The sequence below is a fragment of the Phyllobates terribilis genome, unplaced genomic scaffold, assembly GCF_046119375.1.
Source record: "Phyllobates terribilis strain yellow unplaced genomic scaffold, ASM4611937v1 Scaffold_7__3_contigs__length_470593459, whole genome shotgun sequence".
Classification (NCBI taxonomy): Eukaryota; Metazoa; Chordata; class Amphibia; order Anura; family Dendrobatidae; genus Phyllobates; species Phyllobates terribilis.
The window spans coordinates 46,104,914-46,120,474 of NW_027362767.1; the positions used below are offsets into that span (position 1 = coordinate 46,104,914).

General features: G+C 44.8%; 1 protein-coding gene across 4 annotated transcripts in view; it reads right to left on the minus strand.

The window, feature by feature from the left end:
• Positions 1-15,561, minus strand: part of ABHD12B (abhydrolase domain containing 12B) — a 32,061-nt gene that overhangs the window by 2,969 nt on the left and 13,531 nt on the right. For 2 of the 4 annotated variants that reach the window (XM_073638514.1, XM_073638515.1), the window contains 9 exons: positions 11,281-11,438; positions 7,097-7,224; positions 4,379-4,481; positions 3,611-3,730; positions 3,021-3,051; positions 760-805; positions 551-680; positions 292-329; positions 101-180 (listed from right to left, as the gene is read on the minus strand). In XM_073638514.1, the coding sequence (XP_073494615.1) occupies positions 101-180; positions 292-329; positions 551-680; positions 760-805; positions 3,021-3,051; positions 3,611-3,730; positions 4,379-4,481; positions 7,097-7,224; positions 11,281-11,381 (777 nt within the window). In that variant the 5' untranslated portion in view covers positions 11,382-11,438. Of the gene's footprint in view, positions 1-100; positions 181-291; positions 330-550; positions 681-759; positions 806-3,020; positions 3,052-3,610; positions 3,731-4,378; positions 4,482-7,096; positions 7,225-11,280; positions 11,439-14,646; positions 14,666-15,124; positions 15,259-15,561 lie in introns of those variants that run through there. The other 2 variants (XM_073638517.1, XM_073638518.1) reach the window with 2 other exon arrangements.

Consider the following 15,561-nt stretch of genomic DNA (forward strand, 5'->3'; position numbering starts at 1 on the left):
ATTGAGTCCCCAAGAAGTCCTCATCTTAAAGGGCCAGGGAAGGATAATTCTCCAGGAATTCACAGTCCCCCATCATTCAGACTGTGCAGCCTACACTCACCTTCCCAAAGGGGTGAAACGCGCCAGCGTCTCTGATGTTGGTGTACGGGGCCTCCAGTATCACGGCGTCAGCCGGACTACCTGCAGGATCGAGAAGTCATTCACTCATCAGGATAGATGTTCATCCTTTGGATGATGGCTTCTCATTCTCTGACTGCAAGCAGAGATCCTGAAAACCAAATTATAACTCACCTTTTTCTTGCAATTTCCTGGCTGCATTTGTGGCTATGCTACAATTATAGAAAAACAAAACAATTAGTATCCGATCCTGGGAAAGCTGGGTGACCACCCACTACCATGCGCCTGAGATGTGGATTGGACGCCAAGGCACAAGAAACCTTTTAGAAGTTTGGGGCTTTTTATCTGTGAACAATGGAAGTCCTCGTTCTGTGACTGCGAGCAGAGATCTGGACCAGCAATAGTATAACTCAGCTTTTTCTTAGTCACTTACCCAGTACCCAGCGAATGTCCCCAGAGACACACGGGGTTTCCTCGGCTCCGAGCCTTCACCCACTCGTACAAGAAGACGGAGTCGTCGGTCACCCCCTCCTCACTGGGCTGGCCGGTGGAGTCGGCGTAGCCTGTAGAATCAGAACGTGTGATAATAAACCTGCAGTGTCAGGGCCGCAGAGGGTTAATCTCTAGTAAAACCTGACGAACCTCTGTAGTCCAGAGACAAGACATGGAAGCCGGCTCTGCTGAGGACCTGCAAGAGATTCCACAAGTGGTCAGCAGGGGGCGTCTGCAGAGCATGGACATATTGCTGCCAACGCTATGGGCACGCTTGGGTCTAGTGCATGGTTATAGGTGGTCACTGGTTTTAGGCTGGATGGACAACCAATCTATAATGGCAGCCAGAATGCCCCCATGAACAGTACTGGACTGATGTCTATTTACATTGCAACCATCAGTGCCAGCGATACCATCAGCAGTACAAACCTGAATAGCCTATAAGCAGTGCCACACAGACTGCCTCCATTATCAGTGTCAGACTATACATCACCATATACAGTGTCAACATGTATATCCCCATATACAGTGTCAGAATGTGTATCCCCATATACAGTGTCAGAACGTATATCCCATTAAAAAGGGTTAAAATGTATATCCCAATAAATAGTAACAGCCAGACTGCCCCCATTTTCAGTGTCTGGCTGTATATCCCCATATACAGTCCTGGCCAATAGTTTTGAGAATGACACCAAAATTATATTTTCACATGATCTGCTGGCCTCTGGTTTTTATTAGTGTTTGTCTGATGTTTATATCACATACAGAAATATAATTGCAATCATATTATGAGGACCAATAGGTTATATTGACAGTTAGAATGAGTTAATGCAGCAAGTCAATATTTACAACGTTGCCCCTTCTTCTTCAAGACCTCTGTAATTCTCCCTGGCATGCTCTCAATCAACTTTTGGACCAAATCCTGACTGATAGCAGTCCATTCTTGCATGATCAATGCTTGCATTTTGCCAGAATTTGTTGGTTTTTGTTTGTCCACCCGTCTCTTGATGATTGACCACAAGTTCTCAATGGGATTAAGATCTGGGGAGTTTCCCGGCCATGGACCCAAACTCTCTATGTTTTGTTCCATGAGCCATTTAGTTATCACCTTTGCTTTATGGCAAGGTGCTCCATCATGCTGGAAAAGGCATTGTTGGGCACCAAACTGCTCTTGGACGGTTGGGAGAAGTTGCTCTTGGAGGACATTCTGGTACCATTCTTTATTCATGGCTGTGTTTTTAGGCAAGACTGAGTGAGCCGATTCCCTTGGCTGAGAAGCAACCCCATACATGAATGGTTTCAGGATGCTTTACAGTTGGCATGAGACAAGACTGGTGGTAGCGCTCACCTCTTCTTCTCTGAATAAGCTGTTTTCCAGATGTCCCAAACAATCGAAAAGGGGATTCATCAGAGAAAATGACTTTGCCCCAGTCCTCAGCAGTCCACTCCCTGTACCTTTTGCAGAATATCAGTCGGTCCCTGATGTTTTTTCTGGAGAGAAGTGGCTTCTTTGCTGCCCTCCTTGAAACCAGCCCTTGCTCAAAGAGTCTCCGCCTCACAGTGCGTGCAGAAGCACTCACACCAGCCTGCTGCCATTCCTGAGCAAGCTCGGCACTGCTGGTAGTCCGATCCCGCAGCTGAAACAGTTTTAAGATACGGTCCTGGCGCTTGCTGGTCTTTCTTGGGCGCCCTGGAGCCTTTTTGACAACAATGGAAGCTCTCTCCTTGAAGTTCTTGATGATGCGATAGATTGTTGACTGAGGTGCAATCTTTGTAGCTGCGATACTCTTCCCTGTTAGGCCATTTTTGAGCAGTGCAATGATGGCTGCACGTGTTTCTTTAGAGATAACCATGGTTAACTGAAGAGAAACAATGATACCAAGAACCAGCCTCCTTTTAAAGTGTCCAGTGATGTCATTCTTACTTAATCATGACTGATTGATCGCCAGCCCTGTCCTCATCAACACCCACACCTGTGTTAATGGATCAATCACTAAAACGATGTTAGCTGCTCCTTTTAAGGCAGGACTGCAATGATGTTGAAATGTGTTTTGGGGGTTAAAGTTCATTTTCTGGGCAAATATTGACTTTGCAAGTACAGTAATTGCTGTTAAGCTGATCACTCTTTGACATTCAGGAGTATATGCAAATTGCCATTACAAAAAATGAAGCAGTAAACTTTGGAAAAATTACTATTTGTCTCATTCTCAATACTTTTGGCCATGACTGTACAGTGTCGTCCTGAGTAATTCTTTTAATATTCTGAACCTGATTACATACTCATAATCATCACTAAACAATAATAACAAAGACAATGAACCCATAAACAGTGTCAGGTAAAGGGATTCCCTGTACAGTACAGGCCTGAGTACCCCTATATAAGAAATGATCCTCTGAGAGCGGACACTCACCTTCAGGAGCTGAACTCTGTGATCAACGGCCCTGGAGGAAGAGGAAAATGGCAATGAGGTGATCTCTGTACTCAGCGCCAAATTATTGCAATAGTCAGTCAATCTGTACAGGTAGAGAGAAGCTACTGTTCTCTGTTATCATCCACTTTGGTGAGACAAGATGGGGGAAAGGAAAAGGGGAAAGGAAAAGGGGAAAGGAAAAGGGGAAAGGAAAAGGGGAAAGGAAAAGGGGAAAGGAAAAGGGGAAAGGAAAAGGGGAAAGGAAAAGGGGAAAGGAAAAGGGGAAAGGAAAAGGGGAAAGGAAAAGGGGAAAGGAAAAGGGGAAAGGAAAAGGGGAAAGGAAAAGGGGAAAGGAAAAGGGGAAAGGAAAAGGGGAAAGGAAAAGGGGAAAGGAAAAGGGGAAAGGAAAAGTATCATCCTGATTCACTTAGAACAATATAAGGAATGAGTCGCAGAGTTCTCGGGTCTCAGGAGCATCATTTTGACGGATGAGATGCCGTCAGTGTTTTCCTTCCATGACGGGCCATTATATGATCTTGCGGAGGACTACAATCACGTTCTCCCCTTACTATAGACGAGTCTGTAATCACCTGGTTCCTCCATTACCATGGAGATAAATGATGACCGGATTGTCGTCTGCGAGCGCTCTTTCGTACCAGCGCTGGTCCTTGTCTTTGGCCTCCTCTCCCCTGCTGGTGGGCAGCGTGTGCCTATAATAGATGATGGCAATGATTAATAGAGGGGGCTCCATGCACAGTGCAGACATCTCCCCCTGCTCGTCCCATCATTGAAGAGTGACCGTCTTTTTCATTTTTATTTCATAAGCAACTTTGTAATAATCTTATCAGAGACATCGGCTTCTTTCTTTTCCGGGACGGATCTTTCACTCTCGATTCACGGGAAAGAATCTTATCAGTAGTAACGATCATTTTCTATCTCAGTAATGTAACAATTTGTCTTCACTGAATACAGATTTTACCCAGGAATTGAGAACTTTGAGAATGACTGATCAATCCAGGAGGAGAAAGAAGCGGATTTCTCTGATAAGATCTATTACAAAGTTTCTAATTTTCATGTGGACTATTCATTTATGAAATAAAGATTAAAACAGCGGTTATTCTTCAAATTACTTGCATAGAAATATCTCCAGAGGATGTCCTACAAGAGGAAAATGATTTACCCAGTGGTATAGCCGGGGCGCTGCGGAGAGGGCAGTCACAACCTACCCCCAATATACAAGGGCAGACAGGAGAACAGATCGTACTGAGGCGTCAGATCGTCATGGTGTGCACATGTGTCTATACAGTGAACGCGGGACTGATATTGGACAGACAGACAATCGAGCTCTGGTTCCTCACCAGATTCCCAGGGTTACTCCTTCCTCTGATGTCAGATAGAAGTTTACTGTGTGATTCACGACTTCTCCCGGATTCTTCAAGTCGACAAACAGCGGAATTTTTACTATGAAGACAATATTGGTAAAATTAGACAAGCTCCGGCATCCGCAGGTCCTGACTGCTGACATATGATGAAAGAATCTCCTAACGCAGGTGTGAACAGAGCCTTACCTGTGACCCCTGCAGCTGCAGAGTACTGACAGCAAGGAGAAGAGATCCAGCTCCATGGACATAAAATTCTTATTTGTTGATACATGTTAAAAATTCCAAACAATATCTATATCAGCTTAGAACATAGATATCAAACTCTGGCCCACAGCGTGGTTCTATTTGGCCCGCGACACCAGAACCACCACCCCTATGTGGGGCCATTATTCTGTATGGAGGTCTATGTGGGGTCATTACACTGTATGGAGGACTATGTGGGGTCATTACACTGTATGGAGGACTATGTGGGGCCTATTATTCTGTATGGGGGACTATGTGGGGCCATTATACTGTATGGAGGGCTATGTGGGGCCATTATACTGTATGGAGGACTATGTGGGGCCATTACACTGTATGGAGGACTATGTGGAGCCCATTATTCTGTATGGAGCACTATGTGGAGCCATTATACTGTATGGAGGACTATGTGGAGCCCATTATACTGTATGGAGGACTATGTGGAGCCCATTATACTGTATGGAGGACTATGTAGGGCCATTATTCTGTATGGAGGACTATGTGGGTCCATTATTCTGTATGGAGGACTATGTGGGCCCATTATTCTGTATAGAGGACTATGTGGGCCCATTATTCTGTATAGAGGACTATGTGGGCCCATTATTCTGTATAGAGGACTATGTGGGGCCCATTATTCTGTATAGAGGACTATGTGGGGCCCATTATTCTGTATAGAGGACTATGTGGGGCCCATTATTCTATATGGAGGACTATGTGGGGCCATTACACTGTATGGAGGACTATGTGGGGCCATTATACTGTATGGAGGACTATGTGGGGCCCATTATTCTGTATGGAGGACTATGTGGGGCCATTATACTGTATGGAGGACTATGTGGGGCCATTATACTGTATGGAGGACTATGTGGGGCCATTATACTGTATGGAGGACTATGTGGGGCCATTATACTGTATGGAGCACTATGTGGGTCCATTATACTGTATGGAGCACTATGTGGGTCCATTATACTGTATGGAGGACTATGTGGGTCCATTATACTGTATGGAGGACTATGTGGGGCCATTATTCTGTATAGAGGACTATGTGGGGCCCATTATTTTGTATGGGTGACTATGTGGGGCCATTACACTGTATGGAGGACTATGTGGGGCCATTACACTGTATGGAGGACTATGTGGGGCCATTATTCTGTATGGAGGACTATGTGGGGCCATTATACTGTATGGAGCACTATGTGGGGCCATTACACTGTATGGAGAACTATGTGGGGCCATTACACTGTATGGAGGACTATGTGGGGCCATTACACTGTATGGAGGACTATGTGGGGCCATTACACTGTATGGAGGACTATGTGGGGCCATTACACTGTATGGAGGACTATGTGGGGCCATTACACTGTATGGAGGACTATGTGGGGCCATTACACTGTATGGAGGACTATGTGGGGCCATTACACTGTATGGAGGACTATGTGGGGCCATTACACTGTATGGAGGACTATGTGGGGCCATTACACTGTATGGAGGACTATGTGGGGTCCATTATTCTGTATGGAGGACTATGTGGGGCCCATTATTCTGTATGGAGGACTATGTGGGGCCCATTATTCTGTATGGAGGACTATGTGGGGCCATTATACTGTATGGAGGACTATGTGGGGCCATTATACTGTATGGAGGACTATGTGGGGCCATTATTCTGTATAGAGGACTATGTGGGGCCCATTATTCTGTATGGAGGACTATGTGGGGCCCATTATTCTGTATGGAGGACTATGTGGGGCCCATTATTCTGTATGGAGGACTATGTGGAGCCCATTATACTGTATGGAGGACTATGTGGGGCCATTATACTGTATGGAGGACTATGTGGGGCCATTATACTGTATGGAGGACTATGTGGGTCCATTATACTGTATGGAGGACTATGTGGGGCCATTATACTGTATGGAGGACTATGTGGGGCCATTATTCTGTATAGAGGACTTTGTGGGGCCCATTATTCTATATGGAGGACTATGTGGGGCCATTACACTGTATGGAGGACTATGTGGGGCCCATTATACTGTATGGAGGACTATGTGAGGCCCATTATTCTGTATGGAGGGCTATGTGGGGCCCATTATACTGTATGGAGGATTATGTGGGGCCCATTATTCTGTATGGAGGACTATGTGGGGCCCATTATTCTATATGGAGGACTATGTGGGGCCATTACACTGTATGGAGGACTATGTGGGCCCATTATTCTGTATGGAGGACTATGTGGGGCCCATTATACTGTATGGAGGACTATGTGAGGCCCATTATTCTGTATGGAGGGCTATGTGGGGCTCATTATACTGTATGGAGGATTATGTGGGGCCCATTATTCTGTATCGAGGACTATGTGGGGCCCATTATATAACACAAACCAACAGACGTTTCTGTGCAACCTGTATCCCATCACTGCTGACTTCGCCAAACTATGGCACTAATCAGGGTACTTACCCATGTTTAAGTAAACCACCTTGCCCAGAAGTGCGGGGAAGAGTCTAATGATAAACGGGACACATATATAAATGGCGCCGAGCGTTATCGCACACGACTTCATGAAGGACAGAACACGGGAAGATCGCCTGGAACATAAGTGCATAACATACAATATTATTACATTGTGTCTGCCACCAGAAATGCACAGAAGTCACCACCCGGGTTGTGATCAGTGACTCCAGCTCAGCTACTTTATCAGCATTTAGTGGTATATATATATGTCCCGAGTCCTCCATGCTGTACACTGCAGCTCTGCTTGTTCAGTTTGGTTGCTGTACTCTAGCACAGGCTCAGCAGGAAGGACATACATGTAACTCATGTACCAAGTTATTTAAGGGTCATATCTGGTAAGAAATGATGGCATGTGAGAAGAATAAAATGTGACCTTAAAAAGCTGGAGGAACCGAAATAGAACATCTGACAATCCCGTGACACGAGGGCCCCGTGTCGCAATATGGGTGGTGCAGTTTAGCCATTTTCTTTACATCTGACCTCATCTTCTCACTATTTGGTTTGGAACCACATTATATATTCCCTTGAGGAATTGTAGTACTAGCAATTGCCCTATATAACATTTTGGGAAATCACATTGCTTCCCTGGCTGAGTACAGGCTGTGTGTAGGGAATGTCTAGGGCATTTATTACACAAGTGAACACATGGGGAAAGGGTTTCGCTAATAATCGCCCTTCTCTATCCTGATTCTTTACATATAGTAGAGGTGGAGCTGAACATCAGTGTTCTTACAGCCTCCATTGGCTTCAATGGGAGCTTCATAAAGCCATATGCTGTTATTGCCCCCTGGTGGTGGCTGTGAGCAGCCAGAATGTTATTATAAAAGGACAGTACTTGTTCGGGGGGAATCATTTAGGGTTTATTTTAAAAGAAAAATAAAGTAACCCTAATCACATCACTACTGTAGACCACCCAGGATGTACACGTATAGCAGTGTTATTTATAAGTACTACAGGTGCATCTCACTAAATTAGAATATCATCAAAAAGTTAATTTATTTCAGTTCTTTAATACAAAAAGTGAAACTCCTATATTATATAGAGTCATTACACACAGAGGGATCTATTCCAAGTGTTTATTTCTGTTAATGTTGATGATTATGGCTTACAGCCAATGACAACACACAAGTCATTATCTCAGTAAATTAGAATACTTTATAACAACAGCTTGAAAAATGTATTTAAAATCCGAAATGTCCTACTGAAATGTATGTTCAGTAAATGCCCTCAATACTTGGTCGGGCTCCTTTTCCATCAATTACTGCATCAATGCGGCAATGTGGCATGGAGGCGATCAGCCTGTGGCACTGCTGAGGGGTTATGGAAGCCCAGGTTGCTTTGATAGCCGCCTTCAGCTCGTCTGCATTGTTGGGTCTGGGGTCTCTCATCTTCCTCTTGACAATACCCCATAGATTCTCTATAATAGATTCTCTATGGGGTTAAGGTCAGGCGAGTTTGCTGCCAATCAAGCACAGTGATACTGTTGTGTGTAAACCAGGTATTGGTACTTTTGGCAGTGTGGACAGGGGCCAAGTCCTGCTGGAGAATGACATTTCCATCTCCAAAAAGCTTGTCGGCAGAGGGAAGCATGAAGTGCTCTACAATGTCCTGGTAGACGGCTGCGCTGACTTTGGTCTTGATAAAACACAGTGGACCTACACCAGCAGATGACATGGCCCCCCAAACCATCACTGATTGTGGAGACTTCACACTAGACCTCCAGCAGCTTGGATTGTGGCCTCTCCACTCTTCCTCCAGACTCTGGGACCTTGTGGAGTGCGTCAGTGACTGCCTTCTGGACATCTGTCAAGTCAGCAGTCTTCCGCATGATTGTGAAGCCTACTGAAACAGACTAAGGGACCTTTTTAAATGCTTAGGAAGCCTTTGCAGGTGTTTTTTGTTAATCATTCTAATTTACTGAGATAATGGCTTTTGTGATTTCATTGGCTGTAAGCCCTAATCATCAACATTAACAGAAATAAACACGTGAAATAGATCACTCTGTGTGTAATGACTCTATATAATATATGAGTTTCACTTTTTGAATTGAAGAATTTAAATAAATTTACTTTTTGATGATATTCTAATTTAGTGAGATGCACCTGTATATAGCGGAATTAGTTATGGGTACTGTATGGTAACAACATTTATGAGTAGTGTATGAAAGCATAAGGTATGTGTAATAATGGCAGTATGACCCATGTGCACTGTACAGTGACATTATTTCTACAGTCTGATAGTGTCATGGTGGCATTAGTTCTGCGTATACATGGGATTACTTATTTGTACAGTATAGTAGCGTTAGTTATGAGTGGTATGTGTGGCATTAATGAGAGTACTGAATGGCAGTAACATTTCTATGGAGACATAAGTTATGTGTACATTATGGCAGTATAATCTATGCACACAGTATGGTGACATTAATTGTACATTACGGCAGTTTCATTTCTGAGCACTGTATGGTGGCATTAGCAACGTATACAGTATGGCAGGGTTATTTCTGAGCACTGTATGGTGGCATTAGCAATGTATACAGTATGGCAGGGTTATTTCTGAGCACTGTATGGTGGCATTAGCAACGTATACAGTATGGCAGGGTTATTTCTGAGCACTGTATGGTGGCATTAGCAATGTATACAGTATGGCAGGGTTATTTCTGAGCACTGTATGGTGGCATTAGCAATGTATACAGTATGGCAGGGTTATTTCTGAGCACTGTATGGTGGCATTAGCAATGTATACAGTATGGCAGGGTTATTTCTGAGCACTGTATGGTGGCATTAGCAACGTATACAGTATGGCAGGGTTATTTCGGAGCGCTGTATGGTGGCATTAGCAACGTATACAGTATGGCAGGGTTATTTCTGAGCGCTGTATGGTGGCATTAGTAATGTATACAGTATGGCAGGGTTATTTCTGAGCACTGTATGGTGGCATTAGTAATGTATACAGTATGGCAGGGTTATTTCTGAGCACTGTATGGTGGCATTAGTAATGTATACAGTATGGCAGGGTTATTTCTGAGCACTGTATGGTGGCATTAGCAATGTATACAGTATGGCAGGGTTATTTCTGAGCACTGTATGGTGGCATTAGCAATGTATACAGTATGGCTGGGTTATTTCTGAGCACTGTATAGTGGCATTAGCAATGTATACAGTATGGCAGGGTTATTTCTGAGCACTGTATGGTGGCATTAGCAACGTATACAGTATGGCAGGGTTATTTCTGAGCACTGTATGGTGGCATTAGCAACGTATACAGTATGCCAGGGTTATTTCTGAGCACTGTATGGTGGCATTAGTAATGTGTACAGTATGGCAAGGTTATTTCTGAGCACTGTATGGTGGCATTAGTAATGTATACAGTATGGCAGGGTTATTTCTGAGCACTGTATGGTGGCATTAGCAACGTATACAGTATGGCAGGGTTATTTCTGAGCACTGTATGGTGGCCTTTGTAATGTATACAGTATGGCAGGGTTATTTCTGAGCACTGTATGGTGGCATTAGTAATGTATACAGTATGGCAGGGTCATTTATGAGCACTGCATGGTGACATTTTTACAATATGGTAATGTCATTTATTAGTACTGTATGGTGGCATTAGTAATGTATACAATATGGCATTTATTTATAAGTGCTATATGATGGCATTAGTTAAGAATACTGTATGGCAGTGACATTTGCATGGAAGCACAAGTTATTATGTGTACATAATGGCAGTATAATCTATGCACACTGTATGGTGATATTAATTGTACATTATGGCAGTGTCATTTCTTAGTACTGTATGGTTGCATTAATTAGGTATACGGTATAGCAGTGTTATTTATGAGCACTGTATGGTGACACTACTGATGTGTGCAGTATGGCAGTATATTCTACATGGTATGGTGACATTATCTACCCATTATAGAATAAGACCACTAAGGGCACTGACTGTATATTAAACTCATGTTATTTTATGTGTGAGTGTGGTTTCATTAGTCCCCTAATATGACAATATCCTGCGTCCCCTGATTTTTGCTTTTTCTGTGTCTCACATGCAGACAGCACAGATCATTGCACAGAACAAAGTACAAGGCTGATAATGATTAGCTCTACATGAATAAGAATATGAAAACTCACCGGGGCTTAGGAGTTCTGCTCTGAGGCTTAGACATTTTGGGGCTTTCAGCCTTCACTTGGGGTCCGGAGCCCCCTATTTGGGCTGCGTCTCTTCTCTTCATTCTTCTTTGGTCAGTCTTGGATTTCTTTGTGTCAGGGGACCGATGAGCAAACAGTCACTAGGTCAAAGGAGAACAGAAAACTTCACTTCCTCTGTATTTATGGCTTTCAGTATTAGATCTTACAAGGACCAAACAGCCGGGATATTCTGCTGAGCTCACGCTTCTTATGAGGAAATCGCATGTAAAGCAATTGCATAATTTATTTCCCTTCTCCGGCGTTAAAAATTCTGGATTATCAAATATTCCGGACTATCAGATAGCAATAGAAAAACATGGAAGATTTAGCTGGCAGGGTGGAGAAGCTTTCTGGAGGCTGCACAGGTTAGGTCCGGATTCAGCCCCGTGATTCCATCAATACAATCTTTCTGTTCACTGACAGCAAGCAGATGATGTAACAAGACGATTAATAATGTAACAAGAAGTAACAGGCGCTTTCTTATTTATTTTTTTTTAGATTGCGTCCCCCAGCAAACTAACAATTATCTCCCATGTAGAGGTGGGTGATCATTTTTGTAGACAGGGGACCCCTTTAGTAACTAGATGTCTTTTTTTTGCCCTTCCTGTCAGTCACCCCTATAGTCGGCCCTCTTACTGTACTGATATGGCTGACAACAGAGAACAAAAGATTGCATTTACTTGCACTGCAAATGGAGAAAAAAACAACTATATAATATATGGACAAAGTAGTGTAAATGTATCAGCGCTCAGAATCCCCCCGTACACCGTTACTATAGAAACCTAATACTGGAATCTCTTTGATTAAATCTGATGCACACCGGAGGATGAGAGGAGTAGTTGTGAGCGGAATATAAAACACATTCTTAGAATTCCCTTTAATCCATCAAATATGGACATAATACGGGATTGAGACGCTGGCCCTGTTCACACTAGCGTCATGGCTCCCACTTATAACAGGCATTGGGGTCCTTTTGGGTTTTGGACAGGTGTGAACAGAGCCTTTATTGTGGCCGCCATGATAGCAGGCTGTCACCCAGCTCTCCCAGAGGTCTGAATGATTTATTAAAGATTGTTCAGAACTTCTATACAGTGGTGGCCAAAAGTATTGGCACCCCTGCAATTCTGTCAGATAATACTCAGTTTCTTCCTGAAAATGATTGCAATCACAAATTCTTTGGTCTTATTCTCTTCATTTAATTTGCTTGCAAGGAAAAAACACAAAAGAGAATGAAGCAAAAATCAAATCATTGATCATTTCACACAAAACTCCAAAAAAGGGCCGGACAAAAGTATTGGCACCCTCAGCCTAATACTTGGTTGCACAACCTTTAGCCAAAATAACTGTGAACAACCGCTTCCGGTAACCATCAATGAGTTTCTTACAATGCTCTGCTGGAATTGTAGACCATTCTTCTTTGGCAAACTGCTCCAGGTCCCTGATATTTGAAGGGTGCCTTCTCCAAACTGCCATTTTGAGATCTCTCCACAGGTGTTCTATGGGATTCAGGTCTGGACTCATTGCTGGCCACCTTAGAAGTCTCCAGTGCTTTCTCTCAAACCATTTTATAGTGCTTTTGGAAGTGTGTTTTGGGTCATTGTCCTGCTGGAAGACCAATGACCTCTGAGGGAGACCCAGTTTTCTCACACTGGGCCCTACATTATGCTGCAAAATTTGTTGGTAGTCTTCAGACTTCATAATGCCATGCACACGGTCAAGCAGTCCAGTGCCAGAGGCAGCAAAGCAACCCCAAAACATCAGGGAACCTCCGCCATGTTTGACTGTAGGGACCGTGTTCTTTTCTTTGAATGCCTCTTTTTTTTCCTGTATACTCTATGTTGATGCTTTTTCCCAAAAAGCTCTACTTTTGTCTCATCTGACCAGAGAACATTCTTCCAAAACGTTTTAGGCTTTCTCAGGTAAGTTTTGGCAAACTCCAGCCTGGCTTTTTTATGTCTCGGGGTAAGAAGTGGGGTCTTCCTGGGGATCCTACCATACAGTCCCTTTTCATTCAGACGCCGACGGATAGTACGGGTTGACACTGTTGTACCCTCGGACTGCAGGGCAGCTTGAACTTGTTTGGATGTTAGTCGAGGTTCTTTATCCACCATCCGCACAATCTTGCGTTGAAATCTCTCGTCAATTTTTCTTTTCCGTCCACATCTAGGGAGGTTAGCCACAGTGCCATGGGCTTTACACTTCTTGATGACACTGTGCACGGAAGACACAGGAACATTCAGGTCTTTGGAGATGGACTTGTAGCCTTGAGATTGCTCATGCTTCCTCACAAATTGGTTTCTCAAGTCCTCAGACAGTTCTTTGGTCTTCTTTCTTTTCTCCATGCTCAATGTGGTACACACAAGGACACAGGACAGAGGTTGAGTCAACTTTAATCCATGTTAACTGGCTGCAAGTGTGATTTAGTTATTGCCAACACCTGTTAGGTGCCACAGGTAAGTTACAGGTGCTGTTAATTACACGAATTAGAGAAGCATCACATGATTTTTCAAAGGGTGCCAATACTTTTGTCCACCCCCTTTTTTTAATTTTGGTGTGGAATTATATCCAATTTGGCTTTAGGACAATTCTTTTTGTGTTTTTTCATTGAAGACAAATTAAATGAAGATAATAAGACCAAAGAATTTGTGATTGCAATCATTTTCAGGAAGAAACTGAGTATTATCTGACAGAATTGTAGGGGTGCCAATACTTTTGGCCACCACTGTAATTGATGACCTTTCCATAGGATAGGACATCAGTATTAAATTGGTGGGGGTCTGACTGATCATCACAGACCGTGTAGTGGTTGTTCTCAGTACTGCAGCTCAGCTCCGTGCACCGTGTAGTGGTCGTTCTCAGTACTGCAGCTCAGCTCAGTGCACCGTGTAGTGGCCGCTCCCGATACTGCAGCTCAGATCGCATTCACTGCAATAGGAGCTGAGCTGCAGTACCGAGAACGGCCACTACACGGAGCTCAGCTGCAATACTGAGAACGGCCACTACATGGAGCTGAGCTGCAGTACTGAGAACGGCCACTACATGGAGCTCAGCTGCAGTACTGAGAACTGCCACTACACAGAGCAGAGCTGCAGTACTGAGAACGGCCACTACACAGAGCAGAGCTGCAGTACTGAGAACGGCCACTACACAGAGCAGAGCTGCAGTACTGAGAACGGCCACTACACGGAGCTCAGCTGCAATACTGAGAACGGCCACTACATGGAGCTGAGCTGCAGTACTGAGAACGGCCACTACATGTGACGCGCCCCTGGGCCTGTGTCGCGCTGCGTTGCGCACGCGGGAGCTTACCCGGAGCCGGATCTCTTGAGGGTTGTAGTCTCGTGGCGGTGATCCGGTCCGTGCCCAGGGAGTCAGACTAAGTGGCGCTGTATTAGCGGTAGATGTTGGACGACTACGCCACCCGTTGAGTACAGCTAAGGAGCTGCTGCTGCAGGGCAGACCGCTGAAGCCGGTGGTAGGATTGTGCAGCGTGATAGTATAACCCCCAACGGGAGGGGTATGGCCTCAGGGCAGCCGACGTGGATGATGGGGGTAGCAGGAACCACTCGGAGACGGTACGGTGTAGTTCAGGGTCTTTACTGGTGACAACGATAGACCCTCCCGGAGTACTGGCTAGCGATTGGGGCCTGGTCAGTCCTTGAGCAGATGGGATCTCCCCTGGCCAGGCGGAGTTGTAGGCCTCCCAAACTAACGATACTCTTCTGGCTACCTTGCTAGAAGCGGGTATAAGTAGCCCACGTCCCTGTGTGTACCGTGTGGTGCTCACCCGTATGGCCAGTGACTCGGGGCCTTCTAGTAGCTTCCACTCCACGACGGCGGTGCTGGTCCCACGCGTGTGACCGTGCCTTCGGGTTTCTGGGCCAGAGGACCTGCAATCCCCTGCCGGTCGGTTTCTGCTGCTGGATAGGAGTTAGTCCCCACAGCCTCGGACTCCGGGTCCGGTGATAGCTTCTCAGTCAGGGCGAGCTCTGCAGCTGCCAGCCCCTGACTCCTTGTAGCACTGCTCCCACAGAGCTCCCTGATGTTCTTTTCCTATAACTGCTTCTCTGTCTCTACTTCTTCTCTACTCACTAACCCTGCCTCAGCCCTAGGTTTATATAGGGGAAGTTCTTCCCCTCCCAGGACTGGGCAGGAGGTGTGGCATGCACAGGATCCCTGACCAAGAGACCTCCCACCTGCTCTCAGACATAACATTGCTGTTAC